The sequence below is a fragment of the Dendropsophus ebraccatus genome, chromosome 14 (genome assembly GCF_027789765.1).
Source record: "Dendropsophus ebraccatus isolate aDenEbr1 chromosome 14, aDenEbr1.pat, whole genome shotgun sequence".
In the NCBI taxonomy this organism is placed as follows: domain Eukaryota; kingdom Metazoa; phylum Chordata; class Amphibia; order Anura; family Hylidae; genus Dendropsophus; species Dendropsophus ebraccatus.
In genome coordinates, this window is record NC_091467.1 from 40,514,315 (window position 1) to 40,528,657 (window position 14,343).

Genomic DNA, 14,343 nt, shown 5'->3' on the forward strand with positions numbered 1-14,343 from the left:
TCTTTCCAGTCTGACACAATGTTGCCACCTCTGTCTATGACAGGAACTGTCAAGAGCAATAGTAAATTCCCATAGAAAACCTCTCCTGCTCTACAGACTGGAAAGAATACACCACTTCCTGCAGGACATACAGCAACTGATAAGTACTGGAAGACTTGAGACAGGAAAAATAATGCAGCATAACCCAGAACTCAAACAGGCATCATAAGGCAGTTGGGTCCTTAATATGATGATGTTATGCTGCGTTTACATGAAATGATAATTGGCCCGATTGTACGATTAACGATGTCGGAGTAACAATTTTTTTTTCATAACGATCAGCGCTAAGAAGGTACGATATATTGTACAGAAATTCGTTTTGCGATCGCTTAAGCCTATCTCACACATTGGTTAAATCGGCGAACGACTGTTTACACGGAACGATCTGCGAATTTTTTGCGAACAACGATTTTAGAACATGTTGTAAGATCAAAATGAACGATTTCTCGTTCGTCGTTTGATCATTCGCAGTGTTTACACGTACGATTATCATTCAAATTCAATCGTTATCGTGCGAATTTGCACGATAATCGTTCCGTGTAAACGCATCATTAATGTCTGTCATCTGACAAATCCAGCAACACCATCATGGTAAAACAGGAACAATGATGGCAGCATGAAAAAGGCCTACAATATTGCCATGCTGTTGCCACCAGAAACTGTGGTCAATGATAACAGATGGACGGTCAGGAGGGTCAGAAAAGGGTTAATGGGGACAAATCCCTATAAAACAGTTTTTGAGTTAACTATTTCACTGCTCCTACAAGAAAAATGGAACCAGTGGAAAAAGAGGAACCAGTGAGAAACAACATGTCAGTCAGTGTTTGTGCAGGATCTAAAGCTGGGGGCCCACCGGAAGATCCTCTGTCTGTCACATGCACAAGACCGTGTGAACTGAACCTCAGACCTGAACTTCATATTCTAGATGAAGCTGCACTAATACTTAATCAATACTTAACATACAATACAAACGTATACATTTCATCAGTAAATGCAAACCACTATAAACTAAAAGACTATGTGAATGTGCCCATAAGAGAATGTTACCTTCTCCAGGTCCTCGAGTCTGATAGCCAGAGCCTGGATTTCATCATTTTTCAGCACTGTACTTGCAGCCGCCTCTGTCTGTTCTGGTACAGAGGAGGTCGACTGCTCAAATGGCTTCAACTTCTTCTTCTCTGCAACATAACAAATCTATATAAAACAGACCTTACAGCATGAAGTAGTAAGAATTAGAGACGCATCTACTGGGTTTCCCCCAATACATTTATACTATATTATGTATTTCTTTGATTTAAAAAAAAAAAAAGTATTTTCAGGAAAAATGCGAATATTGTCATATATTATTAAATCAGATGTCAGAGACACATCAATACATGTAACATTCTTGTATGTAATTGAAGAAAATCCAATATAATATCAAGTAAAAAAAAACAAAAAAAAAAACCAGCCATAGTCAAAGATGGATTATTATTATTATTATTATTATTATTATTATTATTATTATTATTATGTTACTGGCACAGGGGGCCATGGGGGCCAGAGGTATATGGTAAGTAAAGAGCCAATGATGTTTTCCCCCCAAGAACACAGCTGGCGGGAACACACAGCAGTGTGCTTCACTCTCCAGCTCCCAGAATTTCTAACTCACTCACTATATATCCAAGGGGAGAGGATTACATTGGTGCGATCATTGACTTTTGACATTTCTGATGACAGTATTTCTTTTAAAATTTGCTGCATTGTGGTGTGTACCACAATAAATGGAAACTGTCAGCTATAAGGGTATGTTCACACTGAGTAAATCAGGCGGAATCCTATGTCAAGTATTTAGGGTGCGTTCACACATACAGGATCTGCAGCAGATTTAATGGTGCAGAATAAAATCTGCAGCAGATCCACAGCAGATTTGATGGCCCACATTTGCTTTGAATATGCAATTTCAAATCTGCTGCAGATCCTGTACATGTGAACGCACCCTTAAGCGGAGAGCGGCGGCAGCGGAGGCGAGCGAGCCCTCCCACAAACAGGCTATGGGACACTTAAGCAGGCGGATTTACACAACGGAGAGTTCCGCCGCGGAATTCCACTTTATTTACTCAGTGTGAACATACCCTAAGGGTACAAACACACACACCATATACGCAGCAGATACGCAGCAGATCTGCAGCAGATTTGATGCTCTGTTCAGTTATATAGATCTAATCTGCTGCGTATCGCAGCAGTAAATACGCAGCGTATACGTTGTGTGTGTTTGTCCCCTAAAAGAACAAGAGGCTACAATCTAAGGTTAGTTGATGGAAAGATTGCGCCGAGCATCTCCTATTGTTTGTAAACTTCCAGCAGATATGATTGGTAAAACATATCTACCCTAAGATTAAAAAAAAGGTAATAATAAAAGCAAACTAGATGAAGAAGAAAAAAAACTCATTATATGGCTACATAGCTATATAAGGAGTAAAACTAGCCTGCGTGTCTGTGGCTGCAATCACCTAACAAAATGCTTTTTATTGCTGCACAGTGTCACTGAAATAAGGTCAGGCATGGCCCCACCTCTCCGACACTTCAGGGTTGCAATAAAGATAATTTTTTTTTACGGTAGGTGACTGCATTTAGTTGTTGACTGCACCCGATCAGCCCAGTATTGACCTGGCCAATGTATGGCGGTAATAACATTTAATAGCATGATGTATAGGTAGAGGTATAATATTTATTTACGATGTGGCTAACGTGGAATACTCATCTATAGGGGAGAAAGTAGGACAGTACTTAAAGGGTTTTTCACAATTTTTTTCTTCTTCAAATCAACTGAAAGTGCAAGAGATTTGTAATTTACTTCTATAATGCTGCGTTTTTTCATAACGGTCAGCGTTTAGACGGTACGATATATCGTACAAAAATTCCTTTGGAGATCGCTTAAGCCTATCTCACACATTGGTTAAATCGGCGAATGATCTGCAAATTTTTTGCGAATGACAAACGATGATTTTAGAACTTGTTGTAAGATTAAAATGAACGATTTCTCGTTTGTCGTTTGCAGCGCTTACACGTACGATTATCGCTCGAATTCGATCGTTATCGTGCGAATTCGAATGATAATCGTTCCGTGTAAACGCAGCATTAAAAAAATATATATAGTTGTCTAGTACTTATCAGCTGCTGTATGTCCTGCAGGAGGTGGTATATTCTTTTCAGTCTGATACAGTGCTCTCTGCTGCCACTTCTGTCCATGTCAGGAAATGTCCAAAACAAATGCCAATAGAAAACTTCTACTTGCAAAAATAATTGCCTGTACTGTTACAAAAAAAAAAAAAAAAAAAGAGAGAGAAAACTTTTCCTACTCTCCAGACTGGAAAGAATACCACTTCCTGCAGAACATCCAGCAGCTGATAAGTACTAGAAACTTTTTTTTTATATAAGTAAATTACAAATCTTTAGCATAACAGTCACTGGTAACACAACTTTTAAGTATTGGGTATTTCCATCAAATGATGATAAGTCACTGGGCTATACCAGAAGAAGCCATACTGCCAGTGATCATGAGTGTCAGCATGAAGGGGTTATAGTTTTGCCTGCAGAGCAGCGCTCCTGGTAACCTAGCTATGCAGAGAGCTGCAGTCCGGTGAATGGGACCATACTGACATTCCCTGCAACAGCAGCGGAGGGGTGCAGTGCAAAACCAGGATGAGTGGTGGTGGTCAATAATCTAGACAACCAGCTGTCAACAGTGCAGGAAAAGAACAGCACATCATGAAGAGGCAGCAAGTTTGCTAAATTAAAGGAGTTATCCAGCACTACAAAAACATGGCCACTTTTGCTCCACTCTTGTCTCCAGTTCAGGTGTGGTTTGCTATTAAAGGGGTTATCGAGCGCAACAAAAACATGGCCACTTTCCCCCCACTCTTGTCTCCAGATTGAGTGGGGTTTCAAACTCAGTTCCATTGTAGTAAATGGAGCTTAAAGGGAACCTGTCACCCCCCGTGCTGGGTCAGAGGCCCTTATACTCACCTCGTTCCTGGAACCAGTCCGGGGACGGAGATATCACTGTGGGAAGTCCGGCGCGCGTGCTGCTGAGATGAGTCTGACGCTCATAGAGAATGAATGGAGTCATCATTCTCTATGGGCATTGAACTCATCTCAGGAGCGTCGGACCTACCTCAGCAGCGCACGCGCCGGACTTCCTACGGTGATATCTCCGTCCCGGAAGCGGGACTTCGGGAACGAGGTGAGTATAAGGGGCTCTAGCGGGGGGGTCGGCCGGGCTCTGACGGGCAGCGGGAGTGACAGGTCCTCTTTAATTGCAAACCACACCTGAACTGGAGACAAACGAGGGGAAAAAGTGGCCATGTTTTTGATGCGCCAGATAACCCCTTTAAAGTGACAGCCCTACAAGATCTATGTTGTTGGGGATACCTATTCCTCTCCTAAGTGTTTGTAGTTTATCAAGCCCCCTGCATCCCCCGAATCACTGGAGGAGCCTCTGCTGTCCTCACAAGGAGATGGAGCCTGTGTAACAGGAGTGACCCCTTCCATAGTTACACATCCATTTATTAAGGCCGTGTATGTGCTGCCATAACTCCCACACATCCTATAGCAGCGTCCCAGACAAGCCGGGCGACCACTGGTCCCTACACATCGATTACCCGGAGTTCTGGTACGAGACTCTCTTTTCCCTGCTTTGTTCGCCATGCTGTCCTGGAAGATGCGTATCTATGGAAACGGTACACAAGCAAGCCATACGTACCCGCCCACCATTTTTTTTTTTAACATAAACTACAAGCCCCATAAGCGCGTGCGAACAGGAGCAGCACGACATACGGCATGCTTACATACGGCATGTACCAGCTCTCCAGCGGCTCTTACCGACGTCATACAGCGTGCGCGCACCCGAGAGGCACCGCCTTAGCAAAGAGCTGAGGCGTGTGCGCTCGTGGGCGGGCTGAGCGCTGGAGTAGACGACTTTCACGGGATTTGCTGTTTGTGGGCGGGGCTAGGTACGGGTATATGGACCATAGCTGTATTATTACATCTATAGCAGTAGTCTTGTATGTTACATACACAAGCGCATAGTTATAGTGGCGCCAGTCCACGGTAATAGCACATCACTAGGAGGCAGACAAGACCAATCCAGGAGGGCACCGGCTCATATGGCACTTGCCCAAAATGCCAGATGGCCAGTTCAGCCCTGTTTATAATGCATGAAAAGAATGTAATGGAATCTCTCAGCTGTAATATATGTTCCAAACTGATGAAACTGTTATATAGCTGTTGGGTCAAAGAGACACGTGTCCCTTTCATATATCCAGCTGTGCTTCCAGGATGTAGAAAAATGTTTTTATTCTCTGGTACAAGGAATCTTTCCCAAGCTGGAATGCTTCTTCCAGGAGGTGTACTTATAACAGCCTGGTGCACTTCAGGAGCTTGGGAAAACCTCTTTGACTCTTCTTACTATGTAATAAAAGATCTTTCTACATTCTGGAATCACAGAACGATATATGAGGGGTTCGTATGGTTAACGATTATGCGAACGATAATCGTCCGCTGGAATAGGGTCCTAAGGGTGTCAGCAGTTAGGAAGATTTACAGCAGTTAACATAAGGCAATATACATAAGCAAACTGTCCTTCCCATGGATGCTGTTGCTATTATGATGGCTACGGTATACCTGGCCCTATTGAGGGAGCTGAAGCCGTTTATAGACCCTGCTAAGTCAGCTGTTCGGCCCTGTTCCCACTGAGGAATGGGAGTCTGTGGGAGGCGCGCGCTCCTGCTCTGTACGCGCTGAAGAATGAACATGTTCATTCTTCAGCGCGGACAGGGCAGGAGCGCGCGCCTCCCATAGACTCCCATTATGAGCGGGAGGCTAACGCATTCCGCGGCGGACAATTCCGTCGCGGAATTCCGCTACCTTTCCTCAGTGGGAAAGGGGCCTTAAAGGGGTTATCCAGCGCTACGAAAACATGGCCACTTTCTTTCAGAGACAACTCAACTCTTGTCACCAGTTCAGGTGCGGTTTGCAATTAAGCTCCATTCGCTTCAATGGAACTGAGCATTAAAACCCCGCCCAGGCTAGAGACAAGAGTGGGGCTAGGGCTGGGCGATATGGCCAAAAAAGAAAATTTCGATATTTTTTTTTTTCTCGATTTAAATCTTAATTTTTTATTAAATTTATTTTATGCAGGGTGTAGTAGTAGACGTATAGTGGATAATGGGTGTAGAAGCATAGAAGATGAGGGGTGTAGTAGTAGATAAGGGGAGTAGCAGTAGTGGGCGTAGTAGTAGCAGTTTTTGGAGTAGTAGTAGAGCAGTATACGGGGTAGTAGTAGTAGCAGCAATGATAGTGCAAGCAGTAGAGCAGTATTGGGAGAAGTATTGTGGGTAGTAGTAGTAAAATCTAATTTATGATTTTCAAAGAAATAGAAATCGATTAAATAAATTTCATTAATCGCCCATCCCTACGTAGGGCTGTCTCTGGAAGAAAGTGGCCATGTTTTTGTAGCACTAGATAACCCCTTTAACCTCTTAAGGACGCATGACGTAGCACTAGATAACCCCTTTAACCTCTTAAGGACGCATGACGTACCCGTACGTCATATGTCCCCAGGAGGTGTTCAGAGCGGGGCCGCGCGGCGACCCCGCTCTGAACCGCCACAGTTCCGGTTGCCCCTTGTAGCGGGCACGGTCCGATCGCCATGCCCGCTAATACAGTAATCAGATGCAGCTGTCAAACATGACAGCTGCATCCGATTACCGGACGCAGCACATCCCTGTTGTCTAGTGGAGGAGATCGTTCCTCCGGAGCGATCTCCGTTATTGCTGCCGGCCGGGGACCGCTCCAAGATGGCGCCGTCCCCAGCTCGGCACTAGTTTGTTTTTGGCTGCAGCAGCCGAAAGCAAACGAGTGACTATCTCATTGATCTTTGCTGTATTACTATACAGCAAAGATCTCAATGAGAGATCAAAGTGTATATACTAGAACTCCCCCAGGGGGGCTTCTAGTATATTTGTAAAAAAAAAAAAAAAAGTATTGTTATAAGTAAAAAGCCCCCTCCCCTAATAAAAGTCTGAACCCCCCTTTTCCCAGGTTTTAAATAAAAGTAAATAAATAAATAAACATGTTTGCTTTTGCCGCATGCGTAATCGCCCGAACTGTTAATTAATCCTGATCTCGTACGGTAAATGGTGTAAGCGCAAAAAAATCACAAAGTGCAAAATTGCGCATTTTTGGTTGCATCAAATCCAGAAAAAATGTAATGAAAAGCGATCAAATAGTCGTATATGCACGATCAAGGTACCGATAGAAAGTAAACATCATGGCGCAAAAAATGACACCCCATACAGCCCCATAGACCAAAGGATAAAAGCGTTATAAGCCTGGGAATAGAGCGATTTTAAGGAACGTATATTTGTTAACAATAGTTTGAAATTTTTACCGGCCATCAGATAAAAGAAAAGTTATACATGTTATATATCATTTTAATCGTAACGACTTGAGGAACATGCATAACAAGTCAGTTCTACCCCAGGGCGAATGGCGTAAAAACACATTCCTCCCAAATAAAAGAAATGCATTTTTTTTTTCAATTTCACCACACTTTGAATTTTTTTCTGGTTTCGCAGTATACTTTATGCAAAAATTCAGGCTGTCATTGCAAAGTACAATTAGTGGCGTAAAAAATAAGGGCTCATGTGGGTTTCTAGGTGGAAAAATGCAAGTGCTATGGAGGAAAAACCAAAAACGCAAAAATGAAAATTGGCCCCGTCTTTAACCCTTTGAGGACCAGGCCCAAAATGACCCAGTGGACCGCGCAAATTTTGATCTTAGTGTTTTCGTTTTTCCCTCCTCCCCTTCTAAGAGCTCTAGCACTCTCAGTTTTCTATCTACAGGCCATGTAAGTGCTTGTTTTTTACAGGAATAGTTGTACTTTGTAATGGCGTCATTCATTTTACCATAACATGTATGACGGAATCCCAAATCTATTATTTATGAAGATATAAATTGGTGAAATCGTAAAAAAGAATGCAATATGGTAACGTTTGGGGGGTTTCTGTGTCTACGTAATGCACTATATGGTAAAAGCGACATGATATTATTACTGTATAGGTCAGTCCGAACACAACCATATGCAGGTTACACAGATTCCCTAATGTTATATATATATTTTTTTTATGAAATCCTTTTTTTTGGCAATTAAATATTAATAAAATGAGCCTATTGTGACACTTATAACAGTTTTATTTTTTCACCTACGGGGCTGTATGGGGTGTCATTTTTTTCCGCCATGATCTCTAGTTTTTATTAATACCATATTTGTGAAGATCGGACGTTTTGACGTTTTTCACTTTTTATTGATTTTTTTAAATATATAATGTAACATAAAATCGGTAATCCGCGCACTTTTTCCCCTCTTTTTGTGTATGCCGTTCACCGCTCACAATGACGCTTGTTATATTTTAATAGATCGGACAATTACACACGCTAGGGTATATTATATGTTTATCTATTTATTTATTTTTATATGTTTTATTTATATAATAGGATAGGGGGGGTTATTTCAACTTTTATTGGGGAGGGATTTTGGGGTAGTGTAATAGTGTTTTGAACTTTTTTCCCTTTGGGGGACTTTTACATTCACTAGTTTGATTTCTACATTGATGATTGCTATGCCATAGGCATAGCATTGATCAGTATTATCGGCGCTCTGCTCATTGAGCCTGCCTGTGCAGGCTCAGTGTAGCAAATCGCCGATCGGACCGCATGGAGGCAGGTGAGAGACCTCCGGCGGTCCGTTTCAACGATCGGGACCCGCACAGTCACACAGTCACAGTCACCCGGACTCCCCCTGTCACTTATACTTAAACGCTGCGGTCGTGCCGCGATCGCGGAGTTTAAAGGGGTTAATGACACGCGGCAGCGCAATCGCTGCAGCATGTCATTACCGGTGAGGTCCCGGCTGCTCACTGCAGCCGGCCCCCACCTCCTATGAAGACACTCTCTTCCCAGTAGCACCAACTTTTAGAACCATTGTTTAGCAAAGAGAATCCCCAGACCAATATAGCAACCATATAGAGGTAGCTCCAGCTTTACACATTGTGCACACCATATAAGTGAATACAGTGCAGTTACATCAGGCACTCTTCGCCTTGCAGCAGAGTTGATTTGTTCATGTAGCCATGTGTGGCCGATACTGATTATTTGATTGGCTGCACAAAAAATGCGATCAGCTGACAAATGGCCATTTTCAAACTACACGGAGGAAGGTAAGAGACCTCTGACAGTCCACCACACTGCGGGGATCTTGATTGGTAGGTGACAGGAGCTTGGGAGCGCGCTTCATAGCGCTGCAGTAGCTTATGACATATGGGTGCGTCATGGGTCATCTGGTGACAGGCGCCCATGCAGTACCCGTACGTCATGGGTCGTCTAGGGGTTAAAGGCACTCTTGCAGTTTTTTTATTTATTTTTTAAAGAAATCAACAAGGGTTGTAAGCAGTTTTGCAATATACACTTTATTTTTTATAACGTTATAGGGATGGCCGAACTGTGGTCCATGCACCCTCCGTGCTGATATTTTCTCTGGTCAAGATAAAACACCTGTTGTATATCACCTGAGGGCAATCAGCTAAGGCTAATTATATTATTAACTTTTCCTTCCTGATATGCCCTATAGACATTAGCTCACTTATATAAGAATAACCTCCTGCGCTTTTAAACAAATGCAAAAAAAATATCACATTCCTTATTCACATTTTTACGAATATTTACACACTCGACATGCCTTTACCACCTCATTTTCTGCCCCATCCAAACAGATTTCATTATTTTCTCTGATTATGAGCTCACCACACTAGCTTACTTACACGAGAATAACATTCTGCTTTCATCTGGACAAATGTAATTTAATGTCTATGCACGTTTTTAGTTTTCTGCCCAATCCAAAGCCATTTGATAATTTCCTCAGATTGGCGTTATTAGATCACAGACGCCTGTGGGGGCTTATTTCAACAATATACTCTGACGGTATCCAATCCAAAGGCTTTGCTCTCTCTGCAGAGATGGAAATCCCATATTTCATCTTTACGCTATGGAACTAACAATGAGTCTTCTCATCTAGATGTCTCCCCCATCTGTTAATAATAAGTTAATCACTACAGAGGAGGATAATATAATATTACAGAGGGATTTAGGAGAGCTAGAGGCTTGGGGAGAGAAATGGCAAATGTATGTGGATAATTGTGACGTTATGCACTTGAAATAAAACGTGCAATTATGTGCTAAATCAGGGGTGTCAAACTCAAATACACAGTGGTCAAAAATTAAAAAATTGGACAAAGTCGCCGGCGAACCTTGATAGTTAATGAAGCGCGAATGCCGTGTTCCTGGTACTGTCAGTGGTGTACAACTCCCAGCACTATGATAAATGACATGATAAATTGCTATGATATGATTAAACCCCAACCCACGTAATAGCCAACTTCCCAATAATACCCCATGTAGTACCAAAGCCAACCGAAATTGCCCACATATTAGCCAGCCCTCCCAATAGATCCCAAATAGTAGCTAGCCCCCCGATAGTCTTATATAGTAGCTAGCCCTTCCCCATAGTCTTATATAGTAACCAGTCATCCCCAATAGTCTCATATAGTAGCCAGCCCTCCCCATAGTCTCTAATAAAGTAGCCAGCCCTCCCTAATAGTCTTATATAGTAGCCAGCCCTCCCCTATAGTCTCTTATACAGTATCCAGCCCTCCCCATAGTCTCATTTGGTAGCCAGCCCTCCTTATAGTCTCTAATAAAGTAGCCAGCCCTCCCCAGTCTCATATAGTAGCCAGCCCTCCCTAATAGTCTTATATAGTAGCCAGCCCTTCCCATAGTCTCTTATATAGTAGCTAGCCCTCCCTAATAGTCTCATACAGTAGCGAGCCTTCCCCCATAGAGTCTCTTATATATGTAGCCAGCCCTCCCCAGTAATCTCATATAGTGGCCAGCCCTCCGCAGTAATCTCATATAGTTGCTAGCCCTCCCCCATAGTCTCTTATATAGTAGCCAAACCTCCTTAGTAATCTCATATAGTAGCCAGCCCTCCCCCATAGTCTCATATAGTAGCCAGCCCTTCTTTATAGTGTCTTATATACAGGGCCGTTTCTAGAGGCGGGCGGGCCGGGCGACCGCACGGGGCACCGACAGCTTGGGGGCGCTGGTGGCTCCACTGAGCTGCGCGTACCCCCAGCCGCCCGCCCGCTCACCCCATCACCTAGCTCTGTGACCCCCTGCCCCTGTGCCCCATCACAGGGCAAGACTGGTGCCCGAACGTTGTTCCTCCCTGCCGCCCGAACGTAGCCCCCCCCTGCCCGAACGTAGCTCCGCCCCCCCATGGACCGGCCGGACCCTGCCGAGCACTCTGCAGGCCGCTGCAGACATCTTCTCCCTGAGCCGGCGCAATGACGTCATATCACTGCGCCTGCTGAAGAGAGAAGAGGAGAGAGGGACCTGCTGTATGCTGGAACAAGGTGAGTATAATGGTTTGTTTTTTTTTGTGTGGACAAAGCATGGGGGGGTTACTACTATGGGTGGGGGAGCACAGGGGGGCTTATTACTATGGGTGCGGGAGCACAGGGGGGCTTATTACTATGGGTGGGGGAGCACAGGGGGGCTTATTACTATGGGTGGGGGAGCACAGGGGGGCTTACTACTATGGGTGGGGGAGCACAGGGGGGGTTACTACTATGGGGGGGAGCACGGGGGGCTTACTACTATGGGGGAAGCACGGGGGGCTTATTACTATGGGTGGGGGAGCACAGGGGGGCTTATTACTATGGGTGGGGGAGCACAGGGGGGCTTATTCCTATGGATGGGGAGGACAGGGGGGTTACTACTATGGGGGAGCACAGGGGGGCTTATTACTATGGGTGGGGGAGCACAGGGGGGCATTTTACTATGGGTGGGGGAGCACAGGGGGGCTTACTACTATGGGTGGGGGAGCACAGGGGGGCTTACTACTATGGGTGGGGGAGCACAGAGGGGCTTATTTCTATGGGTGGGGGAGCACAGGGGGGCTTATTCCTATGGATGGGGAGGACAGGGGGGTTACTACTATGGGGGAGCACAGGGGGGCTTATTACTATGGGTGGGGGAGCACAGGGGGGCATTTTACTATGGGTGGGGGAGCACAGGGGGGCTTACTACTATGGGTGGGGGAGCACAGGGGGGCTTATTTCTATGGGTGGGGGAGCACAGGGGGGCTTATTTCTATGGGTGGGGGAGCACAGGGGGGCTTATTACTATGGGTGGGGGAGCACAGGGGGGCTTATTACTATGGGTGGGGGAGCACAGAGGGCTTATTACTATGGGTGGGGGAGCACAGGGGGGCTTATTACTATGGGTGGGGGAGCACAGGGGGGCTTATTACTATGGGTGGGGGAGCATAAGGGGGCTTATTACTATGGGTGGGGAGCACAGGCGGGCTTAGTACTATGGGTGGGGGAGCACAGGGGGGGCTTATTACTATGGGGGAAGGGCACGAGGGGTATTACTATGGGGACTGCACAGGTGGGTTTATTACTATATGTGAACAAACCATGGGGGATTATTACTATGGGGGGAGCACAGGGAGGATTAATACTATGGGGGGGGCAAAGAGGGATTATTACTATATGGAGGCACAGCAGGGGATCCTACATACAGGGGGCAACTCACATACCTACTGACTTTACTGCACAAGACACAAAAGAAGTGGAAGTTGTAAAAGTGCGGAACCTAAGATGTTTGTCTGGCAGGTTCACAAGAGATGAATTGTTGCTGCAAGAAATCATCATGGTGGACTGGGCCAGATGGAGAGGAAAAGGGAAAGTGATGCCTCAGATCAAAGAAGACATCGCCTGTGAGTCACTGAACTGTTTTTTTTTTTTTTTTTTGGGGGGGGGGGGGGGGGGGGGCGCTTTTAGCAGGATTCGCCCTGTAGTCAAAATTACCTAGAAACTGCCCTGCTTATATAGTAGCCATGGTGGGCCAGATGAAATTCAAACTCTGAATTGCATGGCGGGCCAAAAATAATGGCCCCGTGGGCCAGAGTTTGACATGACTGTGCTAAATAGTAAAACACTGGGTGAAACTGCTTCCGAAAAGGACCTGGGGGGGTATTGGCGGGCAGCAAACGTAACTCCTTCCTAACTACCACATTTTAATTAATAAGGCAGGGGTAGCAGTTTACTAAGCAGGTTTCTGCTACTTTATCCTGTAAACACCTGCTGTTAATGACTGACATCAGCTATCCTGCTTATGCCGGTTATTTAACCATTTAAATGCCGCGGTCAACAGCAACCGCAGCATTTTAAGTTGACACTACCACAACATGATTGCGGCTGCCAATAAGTTACTTCTGCAGCCAAGGGCCTTTACTTATGGTTTGTTTACACAGACAGATTTATCTGACAGATTATTAAAGCCAAAGCCAGGAATGGATTTTAAAAGAGGAGAAATATCAGTCTTTCCTTTATGACCTGTTCTTTGTTTATAGTCCATTCCTGGCTTTGGTTTCAATAACATGTCAGATGAATCTGTTATTTACTTTTTTTTAACCCCTAGACGACCCTGGACGTAGGGTTACGTCATGGAAGTCTGTCCCCAGACGACCCATGACGTAACCTTACGTCATGGGTGGTATTCCCGCTATGAAGCGCGCTCCGGAGCGGAGCGCGCTTCATAGGAGGTGGGGGCCGGCTGCAGTGAGCAGCCGGGACCTCACCGGTAATGACACGCTGCAGCGATCGCGCTGCCGCGTGTCATTAACCCCTTAAACGCCGCGATCGCGGCGCGACCGCAGCGTTTAAGTGTAAGTGACAGGGGGAGTCCCCTGTCACTTACCGATCGGGACCCCCGCAGTGTGACTGCGGGGGTCCCGATCGTTGAAACGGACTGCTGGAGGTCTCTTACCTGCCTCCATGCGGTCCGATCGGCGATCTGCTACACTGAGCCTGCACAGGCAGGCTCAATGAGCAGAGCGCCGATAACACTGATCAATGCTATGCCTATGGCATAGCATTCATCAGTGTATAAATCAAAGTAATGTATGTACAAGTCCCCCAAAGGGACTTCAAAAGTGTAAAAAAAAAAAGTTCAAAACACTAACACACTACCCCAAAACCCCTCCCCCAATAAAAGTCGAAATCACCCCCCTTTCCCATTATATAAATAAAACATATAAAAATAAATAAATAGATAAACATATAATATACCGTAGCATGCGTAATTGTCCGATCTATTAAAATATAACAAGCGTCATTGCGACCGGTAAACGGCGTACAC

General features: G+C 45.0%; 1 protein-coding gene across 1 annotated transcript in view; it reads right to left on the reverse strand.

The window, feature by feature from the left end:
- MYCBPAP (MYCBP associated protein) overlaps positions 1 to 4,841 on the reverse strand; it is a 57,494-nt gene extending 52,653 nt beyond the window's left edge. Inside the window, exons 1-2 of the mRNA XM_069951790.1 lie at positions 4,683 to 4,841; positions 1,087 to 1,217 (exon numbers count right to left, since the gene is read on the reverse strand). Coding sequence (XP_069807891.1) covers positions 1,087 to 1,217; positions 4,683 to 4,728 — 177 coding nt within the window. The 5' untranslated portion in view covers positions 4,729 to 4,841. The remainder of the gene's footprint in view (positions 1 to 1,086; positions 1,218 to 4,682) is intronic.
- Positions 4,842 to 14,343: the final 9,502 nt, after the last annotated feature.